Source organism: Saccostrea cucullata, unplaced genomic scaffold, assembly GCF_032062105.1.
Source record: "Saccostrea cucullata isolate Sc308-1 unplaced genomic scaffold, CSIRO_AGI_Scuc_v1 ctg12886, whole genome shotgun sequence".
Classification (NCBI taxonomy): Eukaryota; Metazoa; Mollusca; class Bivalvia; order Ostreida; family Ostreidae; genus Saccostrea; species Saccostrea cuccullata.
Window position 1 is genome coordinate 1 of NW_026921122.1, and position 16,930 is coordinate 16,930.

The 16,930-nt window shown below is 33.6% G+C and overlaps 2 protein-coding genes across 2 annotated transcripts; one reads left to right on the forward strand and one right to left on the reverse strand.

Moving 5' to 3' along the window:
- Positions 1-1,390: 1,390 nt before the first annotated feature.
- Positions 1,391-3,537, reverse strand: LOC134259211 (uncharacterized). Its single transcript, XM_062741811.1, has 2 exons — positions 3,409-3,537; positions 1,391-3,217 (listed from the first exon to the last, which is right to left on the reverse strand). Exon 2 carries the CDS (start codon positions 3,190-3,192, stop codon positions 1,501-1,503), a length of 1,692 nt encoding a protein of 563 aa, XP_062597795.1. The 5' UTR covers positions 3,193-3,217; positions 3,409-3,537; the 3' UTR covers positions 1,391-1,500.
- A 7,454-nt stretch (positions 3,538-10,991) lies between these two features.
- Positions 10,992-16,075, forward strand: LOC134259212 (uncharacterized). The gene is made up of 2 exons (XM_062741812.1): positions 10,992-12,724; positions 16,005-16,075. Exon 1 carries the CDS (start codon positions 11,047-11,049, stop codon positions 12,598-12,600), a length of 1,554 nt encoding a protein of 517 aa, XP_062597796.1. The 5' UTR covers positions 10,992-11,046; the 3' UTR covers positions 12,601-12,724; positions 16,005-16,075.
- The last annotated feature ends 855 nt before the right edge of the window (positions 16,076-16,930 follow it).

Consider the following 16,930-nt stretch of genomic DNA (forward strand, 5'->3'; position numbering starts at 1 on the left):
TTCACAATCAATTTCATACACGTAAAATGGAATACATTGATAACAAACAGTATTCAAGCTCAAAAGTCCGCTAAAACAAATCTGGAGCATGGCAAACATTGACCTCTAAAAATCTTCCGTCTCAGAGAAGACAGTTCATCAGAAAACACACTCAGATAAAAAAAATTAGCAGGGAATTTTCCTTCTCCATGTTACTCAATGATGTTTTACAGGTCTGTGTTTGTTGACTGACCCAGATATTTGTTGTTTGAATGGATATTTGAGTTTGAATACTATTCTTTATCTCCATACATTTCATGATCAATAAAACATCTGTTGAATTCCGCTTAATTTTTCTCAATGTTAAATGATGAAGCAGGAAAACACTTCATGTATTTGCTTAATTTCTTCAGTTGTTTATGACTCTACATTGATTTCTTGACAATGGTGAAACAAAGAGGAGAATATTGTGCATAAATTTTGCACTTAATATAGAGATAACGAAATGAAGAGATCCGTCGAAACAATACTAATTTTAAGCGGAGAAAACACGGACCTCCAAAAGCATCAGAGGTAGGGTTCAGATGTTTTAGCAGGACCATATTGAAAACTAGCATTGTTGCAAAATATGTCATCCTGGATAAATAAAGGCTTTATTATTATTATTATTATTATTATTATAGATGTCATAGTGGAGTTAGCATCCTCTCTCGATCCGTCAATACAACCATTTGCTCATTGTCATGATTGAGGAAAGCGAAAAATACGTTGACATCTAAGGTTTTAAATTGTCTATTAATTGATAAGTATGAAAAACGTCAGCATTTGACATAATAATAGGTTGTATTTGCTGACAAGGACATTGTTTCGACCACAGAACTTACGAAATGATGCCTTTCAACGGGACTGTTGATATTCTTCTTTCATCAACTTGTTCGTCAACCTGTTCGTCAAGATCTTGCTTCATTTTTAATATCGTTGTTATATAAACTTAAGCTGTCAAAATGTCACCCCTAGTAAGTTAAGGCAGAATTAAACATATTTTCTCTTCAATGGATTCATTTAAAAAAATTATTTGCAAATATAAAATTCGGGAATAACTTATTGACTCATAATTGAAAATGAATATTTTTTACTGATAAAGCACCATCTATATATCTAATATCTAATTTTCATGTAACATGTTTTGAATAATTTATTATCAGAAATTGTAATATACTTTGTATTAAACACAATACTTCTTTTTATTTAATCTATTGATTCATATAGGACAATTAACTGTAGAGCATTTCTTGTTCTGTCGGGAAAGCCACATCGATAAATGGATCGATAAATGAAGTCTTCCTACAAAAATAGACCAAAATAACACAAATAAAACTGGGGGAAATTATAAAATACCCCGGTACTTTCAAAATAACTGATATTAGATATGTAATTGATACTTTAAAGTCTTTTTTTTCTGCATCCATATCTAGATTGGTACATCCTTGTGCTCTCGTACTGTCTAATGTTTGTATCTCTTCAGTCAGAATTACTTGCTAGATACTCCTTTCTTTTTATATGCCTGCATATATACAAAATGTCAGAGAAACGTGCTCCGATCCAAAGGAGATGATTTTCAATATCATAGGTAAGACTATATGGTTTAGCTATTCCAAATTTTTTACTCGGAAGAACTGAGAGGAACTGGCCATCCTTGTCTAGTACATGTATTCTCTGTGTGTTAACATCACACACTAGGATGTGTGACAGAGCGTCAGTACAGATGCCACGAGGATCCAATATTCGTCCAGAAGGGTGCCTTTTGTAGGTGAAACGATGATTTCCCAGACCGTCTGTGACCACAACAGCACCACCTCTGTAGTCCCCAGTGTCGGACACAACAATATCTCTGTTTTGGTTTTCCGTGATGTAGATAGGACACATATACAGTGCCTTATCGGAGGTTTCGTTTTTTACGGTCTGGATGCGTTTCAAAGCGCTGTTGTAGCGAATTACTTTGCAATTGGAATACTTTCGTTTTACTGAATTATATCTACCCATCCCGACCAGCAGATCTTCATTAAAGGCAGAGAAGAAGACACAAAGTGCTGTATCCACTCCTTTACTCCCCATCAATTTTGCAATTTTTTCATCACAGGAAATTTTGTTGATGTTGAATTTTTTATCAATAAAAATCAGTTCCCCAGCATTTGTCGCCGTGTGTACTCCGTAATCACTGTTTATTACGTTAGTCTCCTGTTGAAGAATGTCTCCGGTTGAGTTAATCTTGATGAGATTGTTAGTATCACTGACCCAGACTTCGTCTGAGGACGTACAGGAGATATGACGACTAGTAGCTAGACCTGTGACAGCGACTGATTTCTTTAACACGGGTGAAGACATGGGTTTCAGCATCCATTCTTTTCTTATTTCTCTTTTGCCTTCACATCTGATGTGAAACCCTCCAAAAAATTTGGTTATTTCCTCTTTGTTGACTTTCTCATTCAGAAAGAGAATTGAAAGATTGGGAATACTTGTATCACTCTTTTCTCTCGTTATCTTGATTTTCTGGAAAAATGAAAGGAATTGCACAGGTTTCTTAAATAATTGATCGCATCTATTTTCATAATTCTCAAGAACAGAAAGACGTCTTTGTAACGTTTTCTTTGCAGATTGCAAACAAAAGCTGAAATTAAACGAAGTTTGGCCTAAGTGCTCAAGAAATGCTACGTCTATTTTATATTTGAGTTTCTGGGTCTTGTTTATTATCTTTGGTACAATTTTGCCGATATCTAATTGAAGAGCTTCCATCTCTGTTTTGATATCGGCTTTAATGGAGGCTAAGGTAGCTCTATTATTCGGAAGAATTTCACTGCTTATGTGGGCTATTTTACTTTTGTACAGTTGTCTGTATTTTGTGTAGGCAGATTTGATATCTAGCACCTCATGTTTTCTGTGTTCTAAACAACTGTAACAAACCGGAAGGTCACATGATGCGCACCACATGTCATAAACTTTGTCTGGATGTCTTGTACAAATTTCACTCTTAATTACACTCTTAACCTCGACACTCTTAACCTCGACGTCATGAGTTTTCGTATCCAAATCCACTACATGTCTTTCCTTACATCGGGGACAAAGTCCTTGTTCACATGTCTTACAGTAATATTTCTTTTTTTGATGAGTGCATTTGAACACTTTCTCAGTAGTTTTTGCTGCTCTCTTTTCCATTTTACACAATATTTTTCAAAGAATCCTGTAAATGAAAAAAAAAATACTTTTTGACAATCGGTTTGCCTTTTACATGTATGATAATTTACATTCAGTTAATTTAACATATAAATATCATTAGCAAAATTTTACAAGCTTATCCTAAACATAAATTTATTTCTATATCTGCTGTTTTCCCTTAAAAATGGACTGTTACCCAATTAATTTTAAACATACCTTGATATGAACTCTTTCTGAACAAAAACTTCGGCTCAACCAACGTAAATTTGATAATTATTACTAAAACATTAAACAATGCCACTTAACAATGATATTCCGAAAAACAATAACAGAGAATCCTAAAAGAAATACCGACATATACTATACAGCAAGGCTGCAATGGATGTATTATTTGATAAGATATGGCAAACGTAAACACACGAAAACTCATACATAAAACTCATTTACAATTTTATCTTACACTACGCATGCTACAGCTGATCGCTGCACTCAAGATTCCAGACTTTAAAAAAAAATCTGACATGATGTTTTCAGGAATCTGTGCTTGTTAAATTCACGATCCGTATCCTTGAATACAATAATAAAATCTATGAAAATTGGTGCCGAATTAGATTTATATTAATCAATGTTCGTTAACTTCATAATCTCCATTATTGCTAAATCACTAATTTTCTTTGGGGTTAAAATTTCGTTGTTTTCGAGGAAAGGAAGACCCAAGAATTTATGACCACGCCTAAAATTACAATTTCATATGCATTGCTACTTAACATTCCCCAACCATGAAATCAATTCCCCATAAACCAAATTTTTTTACTCAGACCTTGAAAATTTGATCCCAAGAAAAGATGTGATTTTAAGTATCTTAAAAATGTCTATATGCACATAGTATTCGTATATACATCAACATTATCCATGCAATACATTAATGAAAAAATTGTCACCTTGTGTATGACTTCCATCTCAGATACAGCATAATCTCCTGAGAACAATATCACGCTCTGAACCAGTTAGTTTGTGAAGCTGAAAAAAAAAACCCTCCAATTGATTTCCTTATCAGTTACCTCTGAGGTTTCCATGATAACAGAACACTTTAGGATGTTTGTGTCCATGAGTTAGTTCTTCATGACTTCTTCGGTGTTTACCTTTTGTTTTAGTGCTTAAAGCAATATGAGCTGCATTTTTTAGAGAATTTTATTTTGCTGGTAAAATGTGTTATTATGATTAATTTGTATGTAATTTAAACCCTTTTGACCAATAAGCCCAAAATAAAGTTTTAAAATGTTTCAGAGGAAATATTTCTGTACAACCGAATATACAGTTTTATATAAGAAAGCATTATTGTACAGGACGACAATAATTCAATTTTGCTTCAATCAAAGTTGATAAAAAAAATTCCATCGCAAATATGATTAACAGAAGTTCATAAATGTTTTATTTTTCTGTCATTGAAATAGTTGATTACAAATTTGCAACAAAATTTTCCGATGTCAAACATGCAGCTCATATTGCTTTAACCATTTTGAACATGGAATACCGTCAGAGGATATTATTCATGTTGTAAATTGAGAATTTACCGGGTGGCAGTTACAAAAATTACAACATGAAACGTTTTAAATTTGTATTTACTGCCACCCGGTATTTCAAAATTCAACAAGACATGTTAATTGTTTTTTAAAAGACTAAGGCTAAGACCCCGTTCTGGCCCCTGATTTTGAGTGCTTTTAATTGATGTAACAGTTTATCAATTAAAACCTGTTGTCACATCTACCTAAAATAAGCATTGGTTCCAAGTTTTGGAATACACAGAGGTAAGAAAATAGGTCAATTTTCAGATAATTGTACAAATCTGCACATTTATTAAATTTAAAATCTTGGAACTTTAGCCTAGCATACTTTTACTCAGGGTTTATTTTCTGTTATGATATGTTATGAATGTTTAATAAAGGATTTAATTTTATTTTGATTACACCTTCCCTCAACAAACTCAGCTGAGAAATGAAAATATGTTGTAGAAGTCAAAATAACATTTACATCGTTTTTTGCCTGAAAATCACTAACACCAACTTCCTTTTCTGTTATTTTAAACTACTCAATACTTTTGGCTAATCAGCACTCAAAGACAGACGAGACGTTCCTCAATGATAAATAACTTTTTCCAAGATATTTGTCATTGAAGAATTACTACTTTAACATGTTTACTCACAAAAAATCAAGGTACCTTACCAGACGTTTTTGTGAGATACCAGAGGATGGCATTTCTTAAATAATACTTTAGGAAGAAATACTAAGTTTGCCAAAATCACATTTTAAGCGTTTCAATTTTTTAAAAACAACTGAAAACTGGTTTAGAAAACAAAAAGTGATAAGGATTTTGTATATTTTTCATAAATTATGAAAATGTACAGAACATATCGTCTGACCGTAAGTCGTAAAAAGCTTGATACAAGAAAATATTTTATTGCTAATTTACGAGGGGCATTTCAAAAGTTCTGGCAACTGTTTAATAAAAGATTAACCGTTTTACGGAAATTATTGAGTTTGATATCATTGGAAAGATCAGAAAAATATATACATATTGTGACGTCACTTAATAATTTTTATGACGTAATAAGTCCGAAAATGACGTCAGAATATAGAATGTTTAGCATACTGACCATAAAAATGACGTAACAAAAGACATTATTTGATCAAATTTAAAATTTTCAAGACAACTTTTGCTCATTACTCGGATGCAAGTTAACGGACGCAAATGCCAGTTGGTGGAATGTTTACATTGACTACAATCTATCATATGGTATTTTATTTCGGAGATCTTCTTGTTCTGAAATGGTTTTAGCTAGTGTCAAACTTAGCATGTTTTTATCGAATCTCGCTCAAATATTGCATAAAAGATACCTAACTGTGAGAAAAAGACAGAAAAATAGGCGATCGTGTAACAAAATTCGATGGCATAAATTCGTCAGGTATTTTAACCAGATTTGTGGGATCGATGAAGGCTCAAGAGAAGTTAAGTTTAGTGAGCCCAATATTTTCTCGTAAAATCCAAAATGGCGGCGGCGCAGTTGTAACCCTACCGTACCCCCACATATTCTCAAATTTTAATGAATGGAAAATAAATAAGACTTTTCATGTCTAAGTAACTAATATTCATTTTATGGATTCAAAAGTCAAAAGCAGTAGTGAGTTTTGGGGTGCCGAAGTTGAATTTATATGAAAAATTACACACAGAATCCAGTCGGGGACAAGATTTAGTACATTTTAATCGTACACAGTAAGAGTCCTTTTACTCAAAATATATTTGATGAAAAGTGCATTAATATACTTCAGTTTAATACAGAACATGTTTTATTTCAAACAATAGAGAGCTATATAAAAGACCTAAAAGCCATCCGTATCATGTAAATAAAAATCTTAAATGAATGTCTATGATAGCGTAACTGGACATAAACCGTGCTCGTAAACAAACCATGCAATGAACAATGGAATTGCTGATAAACAGTATCATAGCCCTACTCTACCTCTTTTTAAATTAAAATTTTCTTTGAAATATTTTTTCAAATAAGCCTTTGGCAGAACTTTTACAGATCGTCTCACGTTGATAAAAACGCGACATTTCAGTATGCTAAACATTCTATATTCTGACGTCATTTTCGAACTTATTACGTCATAAAAATTATAAAGTGACGTCACAATATGCATATATTTTTCTGATCTTTCCAATGATATCAAACTCAATAATTTCCGTAAAACGGTTAATCTTTTATTAAACAGTTGCCAGAACTTTTGAAATGTCCCTCGTAGATTTTTTAATACCCCGAATATGCTACTTTTTTGCAAAAAGTTCACATCGTAATTTACGCGCTTTAATTTGCTATCCAAAATATACTTCTCAACAAATCCTTGATTTAACAAATTTCACGAGTGACATACCTTAATTTCCTATTCACATATTTATATTGTTAAAAGATTTATGAGATCAATCACTTTTAGTTTTCTACATCCTTTTATTCTCCTGGAAAATACATAATTACATGACTACGTTTTTTTATTCTAAATGTTAGTCATTTGTATATACATGTACACTGAACTGACGACGGATTTTTCTGTTAGTTTCCGTTCATGACAATGAGTATACGCCGGGTGTGAACAGTCGGCAGGGGATGCTTACTCTTCCATGGCACCTGATCCATTTTCTGATGTTTCGGAGGCCCGCGTTTGCTCTGCTCCTATATTGAATTGTTGTATGGCCTTTTTCTTGAACACTGTTCTTTATCTCCATATCCTTCATGTATTATATTCAAGGAAGAATATGGAGACAACGAACTGTATTCAGTTTCGAAGACCATAAAACAATACAAAATAGAAGCAGAGCAAACCCGGACCTCCAAAATATCAGAGATGGGATCAGGTACCATGGAGGAGTGAACATCCCCTGCTGACCGGTCACACCCGCCCTGTGCTCCTTGTCATGATTAGCAAATGACGGAAAAAAATCAGTCGTCAATTCAATGTATAAATAATGGACTAACAATAAGTATGAAAAACGTCAGTCAGCATTTGACTTAATGATAAGGCCATTCTATCGACCATAGAACAAACGAAAAGATTACTTTTAACGAAACAGCTGATATTCTTGTTTCATCAACATGCTTGTCAATAATTTACTTGTTATAGAAATTGTCCATACGTAGAGCATGCTCTTGCGTATCGAATCAACTGAGATATATACACTCCTTATGCAGGTGATGAAGGTATATTGCTACATAAGTGAGGAAAGCTGAAGATAGATTGTCACGTTTATCATATAGCTCGTCTGTTAGATTACCATTAACGTCTTTTTCAAGTAAAATATCCAAGTATGAAACAGATGTGTCAGATTCTGTGGTATCTTTTATCTCAAGCTCACCTGGATATATTGTATAGACGTAGGAATGGAAATGACCATTGTTTATTGAAAATACGTCGTCGATATATCTGAATGTAGAGTTAATTGATTAATTGATTGTATACTGTTTAACGCCCCTCTCCAGAATATATCACTGATATGGAGACGTCACCTTTGCAGGTGAAGGGCTGCAAATTTAGGCCTATGCTCGGCACTTACGGCCTTTGTGCAGGGAGGGATCTTTATCTTGCCACACCTGCTGTGACACAGGGTCTCGGTTTATACGGTCTCATCCGAAGGACCGCCCCATTTCGTCGCCTTTTACAACAAGCAAGGGGGTACTGAGGACATATTCTAACCTGGATCCCCACGGGGCAAATGTCGAGATGAAGGCCACAGCAAGTGTTTTCTTCTTTTTATGAATAAGATTTTGCACAAATTCTGCTTCATATGAATACAAAAATAGGTCTACTAATAAAGTGGATATTATATTATTGCCTCACACACTTGATGTACTGTAGATTTTCTAACACCAAAAAGTTTCCAATCGTCCTATTTTTGCTGAAGACGTCAATCAGTATATGGCAACAGTCACCTTTTTCTTAACACCCAACGGCACTTCTGCAGTCTTTTGTACCTAGACCAAACATTTTCCAACATTAAACAAAAATTTTAATAAATTTTCCTTCATTGTGTGTAAATTCTTGTGCAGTTCTTTGTCCTTAAAATCAATAAGTTCCTTTTCTTTTGTATACCAATAAATTATTGGATCGGATTTCCACCCTAGTCTTTAAGGAACATTCAAAAGTTAGTTTTTACCAAAATAGTAAGAAAATGACCTTTTCTATAAAAAATAACAATTCTGAATATCTCCATCTCCTTATTTCATATGCAAATATGAGGATTAACTAACAGTACATAAATTTCGTCTGAACGCATTGCAAATTAATTTTTACTTACGTGTGTATATTTACTTATATGAATGGGGTATTAGATCAACATTTCCAAAAATTACCAAATTTGAAAATTGTATTAAGAATAATGTACTAAATACAAATTTACCATTGAAATTGCTGTGAAATTGCTGTGAAACAATTCAGCTGAAAGGGTGTTTACACAGCACGAGTCTTTTTAAGATAATTGCATGTCTTGTTTAGCAAGGAAAGAAACGCAGTGTAATAAATATATATAAATTGTAAACAAAAATGTGATTTCTAGAAAAATTTAATTGAAAAGAGGTTTAACAATTTTTCTTAGTTATCTGTAAAAGTACCTATTAAACATATTATATATCAGGCAAAAATTTCATTTTCAAGGGGTATATATGAAGGTAGACTCCATTGAGGCTTTACGCTAGAAATATTTTGAAAGATTGAAAGGCTGGAGTCAAAAAGTACAGGAACAAACATGCATAGCCCCGTCTTGAATGACAAATTGTATCCACATTTAACAGCTGTTTAACTTTTAAGTAGAATTTACATGTAAGTATTTTATTTAAAGCAATTCATTTATATAAGAGAAAGTTACATAAACAGTTTAACTATACATAAGGTGTTCAAAGCGTGTAAAATAATTTCTTTAAAAAATATATTCAAATGCATACTGTCTTTTTCCAAATGTTTACAACTTTAAAAAAATATATTCAAATGCATACTGTCTTTTTCCAAATGTTTAGGTTGGGTCATAAGACTATAAATTTTAATCAATTTCATCACAAAAGAAAAATATGGAATAAAATTTGTTTAAATGTCTTCTTGCTCAGAAAATAGTATCTGCTGACAAAATTCATGCTTCTTTTACTTAAGACTACAGGAGTATCTGAACCTAGTGAATCTCGAATTACGTCAGCCATTTTTAAAATTGCATATGTTAGCAATGCTTGGTCATAGTTATGATATTTTTGCTGGGTTTTGAATTCCAATCAAAAAATTCTAATAAAAAAAAGTTATGTACGGTATATAGATTTTACATACACATTTACATGGCCTTAGGAAGGATTTATTTATTGGGGGGGGGGGGGTGTCAGTTAGGAGGGGGCACCAAAGAAATCAAATGCATTGAAATGAATAAAGTGGCAAAACATAAAATTGGTACATTTTAGGTTTTCTATTGTTTATTTATTGGCAAAATTTTTTTTGCAGGGGAGGGGGGAGGGGTCATTGTTCCGACTAGCCTGGTATAGTCCATAGGATTGTTCTATCTCTAAAAAACGTTTACCTTTAAATATCTGAAAATATCCTAAGGATTTTAGCCAAATATATACTGTTGCCAGTTTTCTACAGAGACGTAAGTTTTGTCATGGGCAGCAGTCTTATCAATGAACCTTTTAAAGAATGATGTGGAGATAACGAACAATATTCCATCTCAAAGTCCATAAAACAATACAAAATAGGAGCAAACACGGACCTCCGAAACATCAGAGGTGGGATCAGGTGCCATGGAGGAGTAAGCATCCTCTACTCGCCGTGTGCTCCTTGTCATGATCAAGAAATAAAAAAACAGGTCTTTAGATGTGCGAAGTATTGCGCAATGGAAACACCATGAACTTGATTTAAAATAAGACTTGATAGCATATGCATAACCAAAAGAAATTATAGTTGTTTTTTCTTACTATATAGACTGAATTTCATTTTTTGTTTATTTGGAAAAATCGATTTCCTTGTATTTCTCAATTATGTATCAATTGTATCAATTCTGTAAAAAAAAAAAACATACAATATCCCGTCCCATCGGGGTTTTTTTTTTGTCCATTCAGCCATTTTAGATAAATTTTACATTTAAGCTAATATTTTTCAGTTGTCTTCCAAAAAGACTATATTTAGAGGTTAAGAATAGTCGGAGAATGGAAATCACATTAAATGCTTGTTAATTATTTTATATATTTACAGGTCAAGATAACCAGTTCATTAACGATTTCAAAGAAAACTGACAGCCTTATGTGATCATCTGAGGTGACAATAAAAACTAGAATGAAAAAAGGCGTAACAAAACAACGTGAAGTTAAGAAGTGTTCTCAATGTCAGGGTAAGCCAGAATTTTACTGCAAAACCTGTATACAAAATCTTTGTGCTACCTGTGAGGGAAAACATGTTATAGATCTTGACACAAAATACCACGATGTAGTAGCTTACCGTGCCAAGGCTGGTGACTTTATTATACCAGAAAAATGTGAGATACATCCACACAAAATCTATAAAAGCTGGTGCCATTCATGTGAACAACCAATACGTATAACATGCAGAGGACATCAAAATCATAAAATGCTCGATATACGTTTAGTCTATAAAACATCTAGACAAAAATACAGAGAAAAAATTATTCATATAAAAAGTGATTTACTACCATATGATAAAGTTATCATGGACTGGCTCAAAACTTGTGTTAATGCAGATATAGAAACTCTTAAAGTAGATGTCTCAAGTAGCAAGCAAAGCATTATAGAGAAAGCTCAAAGATTAAAAGATCGAATGGACGCAAATCTCTCAAAAAGCGTTATTAGAATAGATAATTATATAAAATGTATAATGGAACAACGAAAGGAACAAACAATAAAAAAAATCATTTCTATCATTCAGAAGTATGAACACACGTACGAACTTTCGGCAAACATGCCAGTGCAATTCCTTCTATCTTTTAAGAAAATCTCTATTCCAAACAGACTGGAGATTAAGGATTCCTTTGCCATTATTTTTCACGAGAAAATAAAAACTTTGGATGTGAATGAATTTTTGTTCAATTGCAAAGTCGTGGAGAGACAGAAGAGAAGAGTAGAAAGTGGACAAATGCTTCAGTTAATGTCAAAACCGGTACTACAAAAATATGTCCCGTTAAAAAAATTACCTTGTGCTTGTCATATTTCATGTGTAACATCTGAGAAAGTTTGGGTTAGTTTCAACAACAATATTATGTTGATAAACATAGAAGGAGACATATTATGTCACGTAATTGATGTCATAGATACTTTTACATATGGAGTACACTGCGTGAACAAGGATGATGATATGATTTATATAGACAGAAATCATTGCATATCCGTGATATCTTCCGACCACACCTCAAGAGATATACTGGTTAGAAAACCAGAATTATGGACACCGCTTTGTATTTACAGCTCTCCATTTACAGGGGATTTGCTTGTTGGCATGGGAACTGGATATGAGGAAAAAAGTCTCAAATATACCAATACAAAAGTTAGTCGGTATAATACATTAGGACATAATATTCAGACCATCCAGTACAACGATACAGGTGAAAATTTGTATTACCATCCTACCTACATAACAGAAAATGGAAACAGGGATATTGTGATGTCAGATTTTTGGTGCATAGTGGTAACAGACCATAATGGAAGACACCGATTTACATATACCGGACATCCATCTTTACCAGTAGACAAATTTACTCCCTATGGAATCTGCACAGACGCGCTTCTTAACATTTTGGTGTGTGACCTTCATCATACGGCTGTTCATTTGATTGATAAAGACGGCCAATTTCTGTCTTACCTACTCTCAGAAGAATAAAAATCGTGTAAACCAACAAGTATAGCCTATGATCACAAAACTCACCGCCTCTGGTATGGCCTATTGGACAACCCATCCCCTCTTCGTTTATACAGATATATAACGAGAAAGAGTTCTGCAACAGGTAATTCTCTATAAGGCCATTTTCCGGCCTACGATAAAATTACTTTAAAATGTGATTTTATATAACTATAATCATTCTAGTTCATGATTTTGATGTTTGTTTTTCAACATCGATCATCTAAGTCATGTGATAAGATATAAAAAAAAAATGGCTGTCAGTTAAAGAAAAATTGAGGGAACGTCTATTTAAAACAAGTTTCTATGCATGTTTCTGAATGTAAATAATCAAAAATTGTTCATTTATGTCCGAAATACATAAGACCTAAGTAATAAATTTGAAGATATTTTTAAATCTAAGGTTCAAGATATTTTTATGACAAGAATACCATTGCATCCACATTTTGGATAATTTGAACGTTAATCTTTTCGAAAAAAGTTGAGACTCCCCCCTCCCCCTCCGTGTTTAATGGCACAACACAAAATGGAGCAGAATTTTAACAGTTCCTTCAACTATGCATATCAGATTCTAAAAGTTATTCGTATATGCTAGTATACAGAATTAAGAGTTCTACAACATCCCAGGTACAAGACCCTAAGGGTTTGATGCTCTTTTCCCACTCTTGAAACCTGCAGGTTAAATTCAGTTTCTTTCCCAGTGCAGTGTCAAATACTTGTTTAACACGGATAGTGACAGCTCCCTACCTAAGTCTGTAGCATTTAAAGTAAATGTCATCGGTCTTTTGGAAATTATCTTTTTTTTTAAAAAAAAAAAAAAGGGCCCGTCCCACTTTGGGCGTTTGTTAGAAATGCAACTATACACAAACATTTGACCTTAAGTGGATGATTTCTTTATCTGGTTGAAAAATCCTTAAATGGGGTAAAGCAACATTCATTATCAATCACATATTACATTAATTAATCCCTCTCCTCTTTACCAGTTTGTTTTCTAAGACAGGACTAATGTTATCGTAACTTATATCGATGCTATCAAAGAAGTGTGATGAATAGATTGAGTCCTCTCAATATTAAGACCTAGTTAACAAAATATGGATCACATGATACTCGTACGGAAGTGTCCATATACAAATTGTGTGTGTACACATAGGAAAAGAGTCTATAACACAAATAATAAATGCATGTTACCGCTTCAACAAATATTGCTTTCATCATTTCTAGAACATATACAGTACTCATGAGGAAAAACAAAGAATATAAGCAGTACTTATAACAAAATTCAAGGAAGTAGCATATATGGATATACTACACTTTCATCATAAATATAAAAAATAACTCATATTCACACCATATATTCTATAAAAAGTGTTTATTTGTTAAATTTTATCAGACATTTCAAAGAAACGTCTCCACTTGAAATTTCATGACATCCTGTTCTTTGGTTTTAAGATTTTTAAGTAAAAAAAAAATCATATATTTTTTTAGTAAATATGCATGGTTGATATAAATTTTAGTAAATCAACAGAAAATTGTACTCTAACCAAACGTTTATAAAAAGAAATAATCTACATAAGCTGATATCCTTCAATGTGAGTAGTTAGATTTTTCTGCAAATATCGTAAAAATGAAGTGAAAAGTTTTTATTTAGATGTCATAGCCACTTTTAACCAAATTAATACTTTGGTAGTCACTTTTTAGCTCACCTGAGTCGAAGGCTCAAGTGAGCTTTTCTGATCACATTTTGTCCGGCGTCCGTCTGTCCGTCTGTCTGTCTGTCCGTCCGTCTGTCTGTCCGTCTGTCTGTCTGTCCGTAAACTTTTCACATTTTCGACTTCTTCTCAAGAACCGCTGGGCCAATTTCAACCAAACTTGCCACAAAGCATCCTTGGGTAAAGGGGATTCAAGTTTGTGTTTGTTCAAATGAAGGGCCACGCCCTTTTCCAAGGTGAGATAATTATGAATTAGAGAAAAATTAATGGCATTTTTAAAAAATCTTCTTCTTAAGAACCACTGGTCCAGGAAAGATGAAACTCATGTGGAATCATCCTCAGGTGGTGTAGATTCAAGTTTGTTCAAATCATGACCCCCGGGGCTAGGGTGGGGGCAAAATGGCCGACCCAAGTTTTACATAGGAATATATAGGAAAAATCTTAAAAAATCTTCTTCTCAAGAACCACTGGTCCAGGAAAGATGAAACTCATGTGGAATCATCCTCAGGTAGTGTAGATTCAAGTTTATTCAAATCATGACCCCCGGGGCTAGGGTGGGGCCAAAATGGCCGACCTAAGTTTTACGTAGGAATATATAGGAAAAATCTTTAAAAATCTTCTTCTCAAGAACCACTGGTCCAGGAAAGATGAAACTCATGTGGAAACATCCTCAGGTAGTGTAGATTAAAGTTTGTTCAAATCAGGACCCCCGGGGCTAGGGTGGGGCCAAAATGGCCGACCTAAGTTTTACATAGGAATATATAGGAAAAATCTTTAAAAATCTTCTTCTCAAGAACCACTGGGCCAGGAAAGATGAAACTCATGTGGAATCATCCTCAGGTAGTGTAGATTCAAGTTTATTCAAATCATGACCCCCGGGGCTAGGGTGGGGCCAAAATGGCCGACCCAAGTTTTACATAGGGATTTATAGGGAAACCTTCTAAAATCATCTTTTCAGGTACTTCAAAGCTATGATTAGTGATATTAATATGGAATCATCTTCAGGTAGTGTAGATTCTAGTTTGTTCAAATCATGAACCCCTGGGGGGTTAAAATTCAAGCCCCCCCCCCCTTAAACTTTCAGTTCTGATCTGATATGTGCTTTTTCCTAGCCAATGTGTCCAGGTGAGCGCTGTGGCCCCTGGGCCTCTAGTTATATTTATAAGAAATTTTCAAGCAAATTTTTGTGCTGGTTAAAGGTGGTTATGACATGCATAGGAGTTATCTAACACAGCCATCTTCTTAAGTTTTCCCATTACTCTAATGCTAATACGGACCAATGGTACCTTACTTTGTGACCCTATATCATTAAAAATACTAATGTATCATTAACCAACCAATATTTATCATTCAATTGAAACATAAGCCTAGTGATTCATACAATTTTTGAGAAAAAAAATACTATCTGAAAATTTGAAGTCATTGTAGGTCGCAAAACGGCCTTATAGAGAATGATCCTTTAGTAATTAAGCTTAACATATATTTTAATGTAAAAACAGAACAATTTTCAACCAAGCCATACCGATTCTAGCTAATAAGGATGATATTCCATTGCTAAAGTAAGACATATATCTAAATTTTGTTTCTAATATTCAGCTTGATCTACATTAAATTATATTTTATTATTTTTTTTTATCATATTTTGCTTTGTTGTTAGAAATATCTGTTTTATTGTAGATTGAGAAATACCGACAGATTATAAACATTGCCGAGGAATACGTATAACTTTAATTGATGTCTCAACAGCTAGCAACACCGAGTAAAATTTGTAAAGTGCTAAAGGAATTGGAGGTGACAGATTGACACATTGTAAATAATTAAGGTATGCTCAAAATGTTCTCTTTTGATTTCTGAGTAGGCGACCGTCATTGTCAAGTGTGTGTTTGTGTGTGTTAACTTTACAAGCTATGAATACGTGACCGTCAGTGTCAAGCTTAAGTTTGTATGTGTGTCACAGGCTATGAATACGCGGATTATCTGTTCCGATTCCACGAGGATTCACCAATAGTCCTGATGGATATCTTTTGTAGGAGGAGCGATGTTTCCTCGCCCACAATTTTCCGTTACCACTACAGTGCCATTGCTAAATTTCATAGTGTCAATTATAACTATATCTCTGTTGTGATTTTTCGTGAAATAGATTGGCCAGCTGCTGTGGAATCATCTTTATTCCATGGTAACCAATGTTCAGGAATTTTGTTGACCAGCATCGAACAAGAACTTTGTCAAGAAATCTGTATACGAGTTACCTACGAATTGACTCCACTTTAAAGCACTACATATTCTTTGCTTAAGCTTCGTCCTTCACGAACAATCGACCCCTTACAAAGTTACTTGCCTCCAGCGAGGGGATTGAGGTCAGTGTTTCTGTTCCATTCATGATTTGCATTCCTTAAGACTTATATCTAATTGATAATTAACTTTTATTTGATATTTAGTAAAATTAAACTCAAAAGTCCACAAATAAAATATCTTTCCTCATTTATTTCAAAGTTTGGGTAAAGGGGGTGAAGAGCATGGGGATGTCATAATGTATACGTAATACATTCAAGGTTATTATTCTGTTAGACAGGAAGACCCGAGGAGTTGTGATTTGCTGATCA

What these genes read in the sequence shown, in the direction of transcription:
- LOC134259212 (XM_062741812.1), top strand. Translation starts at nt 11,047, where the DNA reads ATGAAAAAAGGCGTAACAAAACAACGTGAAGTTAAGAAGTGTTCTCAA.
- LOC134259211 (XM_062741811.1), bottom strand. Translation starts at nt 3,192, where the DNA reads ATGGAAAAGAGAGCAGCAAAAACTACTGAGAAAGTGTTCAAATGCACT.